The following is a 7,723-nucleotide window of genomic DNA, read 5'->3' as shown; positions in this document are numbered from 1 at the left end:
CTGCTCCTCTCATGAGCCCGCCTCTGCAGGAGACATCATGGAAATCACCAGTGTCCCTCCGTTGCCGTCGGCCTCAACCCTTGGTGACAAAGTGTCAGGGTTCAGCACGTTCTCAGTCCGGACAGTCACCTCCTCCATGACCACGGAGACCCATAATGCCACAGAAAGAACGGAGCCCAACTCGGCGGTCTCCTTGTCCACGACACTAAGCCCTGCAGCGACAAGTGCTGATAGAGTCAGAAGTACCCGTTCCTCTCTGGCCGTTTCGTCTCCCTCAGGGGCAGGGACAGCAGGCGGTATCCATACCCTCAGCGCTTCCTCCGAAGCCACAGGCAAGCTCACCATCCCCACAGCCGGGACTTCAGCTTCTGAATGGCCCAGTGATCCTAATTCTCTCAGCCTTGCCAGCGATTTTGGAATGTATACTACATTTTCTCCATCTATTCACTCCACCTCGTTGGAGACCAATATTCGTGCTTTTACTCCTGCAGATGTATCAAAGGGAAATTTGAATTCATCTGTTTCTCCTGAGACCTCTGCTTCTAGAATGAAGTCCACCTTGGCTTTCACTGCTGCCCCCACCCAAGACTTTTCCACCATGGACACACAGACTTCCCTTACACCTCTCTCATTCTCATCTCACCTAGTGAGTGAGCTCAGAGCCTCAAACAATGACTCAGTTACAGACTCAATCAACAGAGCTCTTCCAAAAACATCTCACCTCTTAAAGATTTTGGCTTTTGCTTCTACAGCAATGACATCACAAGCCAACATAGGCTCATTTAATTATTCCACTGCACCTAGAAATTCAACTGGGTCAGAGAATAGTACCAAGGCTGAGACAGCACCAACCACTGTGTCAGCCTCTGCCTCCTCTCTCTCTGCTACTATGGGCATCACCAGATCCACTTCCCCAACAACCAGATCCATGGAAGGAACTTCTTTCAGGGAACCAACAATAGCGACGTTCATGACAGAAACCATAAGTGACCTAGCCAGTGTTTTTTCTACTGTTTCCACTAATATAGCAAGCACGATGGGCTATGACAATGAAAGAAGGTTGAGAACCACGCAGTTGCCCACTGGAATCACAACTTCATCTGAGACATCTACAGATTTAACTTTGGCCAAGGAAAGTATCCCAATCTCAATATCTTCATCTCAGTCCATGGGTGCTCCTAGCTCAAGCACTCCAGCGGGGGAAAGCCAATTGGTTGGCACATTTTCTGATTCCCCATATCATTTGACCGCTGGAGAGATTACAGTTTCTGTAAGCCAACCTCTGACTTCACAAATGGTTGCCCCAGCTTCCTCTGAGGCAACCACTCCTGGAGGGCAAAATGGACTCAGTTCAGAATCATCAGTGACTGTGAGGAAGGTCGGACAAGTTTCCTCTTCTTCAGCCTCCTCTCTGTCCTCTGAGATGACTATTCCATCATTGACTTCCCCCACAATGGGGGAAACCATAGGCTCTACCTCATTCTTCCCTAATGTTCGGGAAATGTCAACTGAGAAAGTGTCAACTTTCTCTTTGGCCTCTGGACTGCTAGGCATAAGATCTCTTCCATCTCTCCCAGGGACCACATCGTCCATGGGTATTTGGGAAGATGCAGGGACAAGCTCAGCCACCTCATTGTCTAGTTCATCTTCTGAAGGAGAAATAAATTCCTCTATTCACTTATCCCCTGCTGTTAACAACAGTCCTGATTCTTTTGATCTGTCCACCCGAGCAGTGCCCAGGGCCTCTTCCTTAGACCCCACAACCTCAACTTGGATATCTTCAGAAGCATTTAGCGACATTCAGGCACAGACAAGTTACAAATCTCCTGAGGCTATTTCCTTCTTGGGAAGTCCAGGGGCAGAGCACACCATCCTGGGAGTGGAGACTGGACTGGCCAAAACCCTATCAGGAGAACTGACCTCTTCTGAGTCCAAGAGAGAGTCCCCCTGGACATCCACCTCTTCACTGTCAGAGGCCCCAATCAACAGAGGTGAGAATTCTTTGTCAGGGTATATTTATGTCCCTGATCTTGACAGCTTACCCCCATTCACGAGTAAGGACCTGCTGCTTCTGCCATCTTGGAAATAGATTTGTTTGTCTGTTTGTTTTAGTTGGTCATGGAAGATGGTGAGAAATCTTTTTTTCTTCTTCCCCCACAAGGTTTCTTTCTTGTTTTGGTTCAGGAGTCTTCATGCAGGGGAAATCCAATTGGCCATGGCAGCCATTACAGTCCCCTGTGTATGATTTCCTATTTCATTGTAGAAGTCACCTGCATGTATTCATAGTTATACGATTGCCCATCCATATCACGCTTTGTAGCCTTTCCTGATAAATATCACATTAAAATAACTTTTGCATTGTGGTAAATTATAGCCAACATAAAATTTGCCATTTAAACCATATTTAAATATATAATTCAGTGGCATTAAGTAAATTCACATTGTTGCACAATCATAACCACTATAAGAATTTTTTCATCATCCCAAACCAAAACTTTGTATCCATTAAACAACAACTTCTCATTTTTTCCTCCTCTAGCACCTAGAGTCACCATTCTTTCTGTCTCTATGAATTTGACTATTCTGGGTACCTCATATAAGTAGAATCACACAATACTTGCCCTTTTTTGTCTAGCTTATTTTACTTTGCATAATTTTTTCAAGGTTCATCTATGTTGTCATGATGTCAGAATTTTATTTTTTTAAGGCTGAATAATATCACATTTTAGGTATATACCACATTTTATTTATTCATACATAGACATTTGAGTTTTCTCTTTTATCTGTTGTGAATAATGCTGTTATGAACATTAGTGTACAAATATCTGTTTGAGTCCTTACTTTCAATTTTTTTGGGTATATTCCTAGAAGTGGAATTGCTACATGATATGGCAGAATATCATTGTTTTTATGTTTAGGTGTTGAAACTTTTCTCAGAGTCACCTATTCTCACCTAGATAGGAATCAATCCATCATGAATATGAGGCCCTAAACCTCCCTAGGTATCCATGATTAAAGACCCTTCTCAATAAGAATGGTGAAAACAGGAATATGTGGCTTCTGTGTCTGTCTCTTTTCCCTGAAATGACTGACCACATCACCTTAGTTATCTCATTTATAAAATGAACAGCTTCCCATCATCATCTAAAAGTCTTTCATGATAGTGTCCAGGATTTGCCCTTCACCATGTCCTATTAAAATATCTGAGATGAAGTCACCTGAGCAGCACATTGATGTCCATGACTTTTGATGCTGAGACTAATGAGATAAAAGGATCAATTACTGTCTTTTAATACTTTATTCTGCCATTCTTGCTATGGCACAATCCCTGTGCAAACTTTGAGTTCAAATCACCCAGAAACACATATCTTCCTGACTCTAGTCATTAAATAACACTTTCTTGTAAATAAGTGTCTTTGTTTCCAAAGTGTCCACATGTTAATTTTTCCTCTGTGTTTTCCTTCTAAACTGATCAGTATCCATCTCATCCATCTGTCTCTCCTACAGGCACTGCTGGGACTGTGGCATCCACTACTAATGTCCCCATATATGAAAGTTTCTCATGGCTGAGAAGTGACCGTTCGACACCTATGACAGCAGTTTACTCTACAGGTATGATGGCTGCAGCTCAAATTTGTCTCTCTAAGAACCTTGTCGTTTATTCTCTGATAAATTTGCCTTTTGCTAGAAATAGTCTGGAAGTTGGCTTTCTCCTAAAAATGTTGGTTTATCTGTTCTGTTTCTTCACTATGGACTTAAGTGTTTCTAAGACCACAAGAGACCATTTTGGGTTCAGGGGATTTTTATTAGTAGATGATTCTTGCTGAAAGAGGTCTGAAACTAACATAATAAAAATTGATTAGGAATGGTCGATGGTTCCTGAAATTATCCTAAATGAGAAGGAGCCACCATATTGGAGAATGTGATGCCATTAGAAAGTTAATTCTGTGTCCTGGAGCTTTTCCCAAAGGAAAGCTGTTCTCTCTTTTGAGGAAGAAGTGATGGAGGCCTAGAGACTGACCAATATTTTTATAACCTAATTTCCCTGCACTTAACTTCTTTTTAAAGTCCAAACATGAGTCTCTAAGATGGAAAAAAATAAGAGAAGAAAGAAATTAAACTATATTCTAATCCCTTAAAAATACTATTCAGTGGTCAAAGTTTTTAGATGGGGAAGATGTACCATGAATATTTGGTGTTAAGGCCAAGTATAAAGAAGGAACAGTGGACATAGAAAAGGAGGAACAGAATCTCTTCCCATTTTTGTCAAATTGAGATTTGTTAAATATTCTCTTAGAACAAACTCAGAGATCAATTTGATAAGCATAGAAACCTCCCTGTAACCATTAATACTTCCTAAAATCATGGGAACATTTTTTAGAATACGGAGGGTTGGGTGGGAGTACAATTGCAGATTAGATTTCCTCAGAAAAAGCAGGAATTGTCCTCTTCATTCATAGACAAGCAGGAACTCCAGTTCCACTGTTTCATATTTTCCAAACAACCAGATGATCCTGTCACAGACAGACCTGTACAACAGCATCCAAAAGATGACAAAGACCACTGATATATCCACTCCCCAAGGCTGGCAATTTCTCTTTTACGAATTTGAATATTCAATTCCCATTTCTCTTAGCTTTTAGTGTTTTTGCTGAAAACTCCAACGATAATCTAATGAGTTTTCCTTTATAGGTTACCATCTTCTTTTCCCTGGCTGCCTTGAGAATCCTTTCTTTGTCATTAATTTTGATAATTTTAATACAATGTATCTTGAAGAAGGCTTTTTTGGGTTGAGACAATTAGCTGTCCTGTTTGCTTCTTGGGTTCGAGGATCCTCTTCTTTCCATAGGTTTGGGAAGTTCTTGTCAACTGTTTGAATAGGCATTCTGTTCCCTTCTCCCTTTCTTCTTCTTCTGATATACCCATTATTACTATTATTATGAAATACCTTTCTGATGGTATCAGTTAGTTCTTGTAGAGCTCCTTCATTTTTTTTACTCTCAAGTTTCTCTCTTCTTTCATCTGCATCATTTCCAGATTTCTGTCTTTGATATCATTAATTCTTTCTTCCATCTGCTCAGCTCTATTTCCTAAGCTAGCTATTTCATTCTTCATCTTTTTTATTGAGTTCTTCAGCTTCAGATGTTTTATTTATTTATTTTTTGAGTTCCAGTCTCTTCAGTAAATTATTCGTATTGATTTTGTTGCTATGTTATTCATTGATTTTATTTCCTAGTTTATTGAACTGCCTGATTTTTCTTGCACCTTGTTGAGTTCTTTTCAGAATTGCAATCTTGAATTCTCTGTCACTTAACATATTTCTTTAAGTTTATTTTGTGGAAATTTTTATTTTCTATTTGAGCTTTCTTGTCACATTGGTTGTTCATGGTATTTGATGGATTATTTCTGTCAGGCATTTATGGAAATGCACTTTGCTTTTTAAAAAAATATTATTATTAAGAGTGAACTCTCTTTAAGCAGGTTAAGAAGAGTTCCCCCCGCCCCCCAGCAGCTGGCATATAAGCCTCCTACACTGCTTAGGCCTCTTGGATTTCTGCTGTGTGCCAATAAAATGTCCTTTATTATCTGCGGAGGTGTGACCAGGTCCCGTTGGCCTCAGAATTCTATCCTTGTGTGAGAATGTGATGGGTAATGGAGTTCTTAACATTCAAAGAGCCCCTGACATCCTGATGCTGCCCTAGTAGCCAGATGAAATGTTATGCTGTCTGAGGTACCCCAGTGCCTCCCCCCAATCAGCCTGGATGGGTGGGAGTGGGGTGGTAGAGGTCACTAGTACACCTGTGGCTATTTTCCTTCCAGTAATGCTGACCGCCAAGCTTCAGCTGCCTGGCCTCTGTATCTCTGCCCCTGTTACTGAAACCAGTTATAGTGTGTGTCTCAGTTCCTGGGGTTGCAGACTTTCTGCTCTGCAGCTTGACACTCACTGCTGCAGTTACCGTGGGTCCTGCTGCTAGCTCTGGGAGAGTGCTGGGAGATGAGTTCTGGGAGAGTGGGCAGGGGAGATGCAGCCAGATTCTGTGACCAATTTCTGCCTGGCAATGACGATTGCTAGAATACAGTAGTTGCATTTTTGTATTCTGGTTCTGCTCTGATCACTGGGTTCAATGTAGTATATGCTGATCACTCAGGCAGAAATGCTCGGGGCCACAGAGAGTACGCACCTCAACCTGATTCCTCTTCTCTCTCCAAGTCTCACAGGGAGCTCTGAACTTTGTCCACAGCACCAATCTCTTCTCTTTCTTTCCTCCTCCTTTGCTTGCCTGAGTCACCCACCTTTATATGCTCTGAAACACATATCTCTCAGACATGTTCGTGTGTTAGGATAGGTGTTTTTTACTGAATTGTAGCTGTTGAAGCATATGGTAACATGCTTCTGATGTCACTCCCTTCTAATATATTCTTCGTTTCAGTTATTGTGTTCTTCATTTCTGACTGATTCATTTTTATATTTTTTCTCTCCATTTTTATGTTTTTTTAAATCTTATTTTATTGAAGGTATATGTCATTGAATATACTTTCTAAAAAAACCCAAACCCTTTCTTATTACTTTCTGATACAGCAATTCAAAGGTATGTCCTAAGGAGAGTGCATTTCTTCTTTTTTCCTCTCCCCACTCCCCTGGCTTTGTTGAATTATAATAGACATTTAGTTGCTCATATTTACATTGTACAAGTCAATGAGTTTTTTCTTCAATTACAGTTGGCATATAATAATATATTTGTTTCAGTTATATAGCATAGTCATTAGAGATCTATAGAACTCACATAATGATCACCCCATTAAATCTAGTACCTCTCTTCCCCATTACATGTTTATTACAACATTATTAACTATTTTCTTTATGCTACACTTTATACCTCCATATCTATTTTATAACTATTCATTTGTACTTTTTAATCCCTTTTCCCTTTTTTGCCATTCTCCCAACCTCCTCAACTAGTAGCCCTCAAAATATTCTTTGTATCTATGAGTTTATTTCCATTGTTGTTGTTGTTGTTGATTTTGTTCTTTAAATTCCCCATGTACACGAAATCGTGGTATTTGTCTTTCTCTGTCTGACTTATTTCATTCTGTGTGTGCAATACCCTCTAGGTCCATCAAGACAATATCTTTTTCCATCCCTTTCTTTTAGTCTGTCTGTCTTTTAATCTGAAGCAAGTCTCTTGGAGGCAGCATATATAGAAGTCTTGTTTTCTTATCCATTTAGCCACTCTATCTGTTAGTTGGAGCATTTAATTCTTTTCCATTTAAGGTACTTGTTGATAGGAATGTAGTTATTATCATTCTTTATTCATGTTTTTGATACACATTTTTTCTTCTTAAAGAAGTCCCTCCAACATTTCCTGTAATTCTGGCTGGTGTTGATAAATTCTTTTAGCTTATTTTTGTCTGAGAATCTCTTTATCTGTCCTTTGACTCTCAATGATAGCTTTGCTGGATAAAGTATTCTTGGTTGTAGATCCTGGGTTTTCATTACGTTGAATATTTTGTGCTAAGCCCTTTTGACCTGCATAGTTTCTTTTGAGAAATCAGCTGCCAGTCTTATGGGTGCTCCTTTGTAGATAAGTAACTGCTTTTCTCTTGCTGCTTTTAAGAGTCTCTCTTTGTATTTAACCATTGGCATTTTAATTATGATGTGTCTTGGTGTGAGCCTCTTTTGGGTTCATCTTTTTAGGGACTCTCTGAGCTTCCTGGGGTTGTA

At 40.1% G+C, this 7,723-nt stretch overlaps 1 protein-coding gene across 1 annotated transcript in view; it reads left to right on the top strand.

The window, feature by feature from the left end:
- The first annotated feature begins 11 nt into the window (after positions 1–11).
- The window catches only part of LOC102897698 (mucin-16), a 35,463-nt gene continuing 27,751 nt past the window's right edge, over positions 12–7,723 (top strand). Inside the window, exons 1-2 of the mRNA XM_025050539.1 lie at positions 12–1,991; positions 3,508–3,612. Coding sequence (XP_024906307.1) covers positions 38–1,991; positions 3,508–3,612 — 2,059 coding nt within the window. The 5' untranslated portion in view covers positions 12–37. The remainder of the gene's footprint in view (positions 1,992–3,507; positions 3,613–7,723) is intronic.

This window comes from Pteropus alecto, unplaced genomic scaffold, assembly GCF_000325575.1.
Source record: "Pteropus alecto unplaced genomic scaffold, ASM32557v1 scaffold37, whole genome shotgun sequence".
Taxonomy (NCBI): Eukaryota; Metazoa; Chordata; class Mammalia; order Chiroptera; family Pteropodidae; genus Pteropus; species Pteropus alecto.
This window is presented reverse-complemented; position numbering and strand designations above follow the sequence as displayed.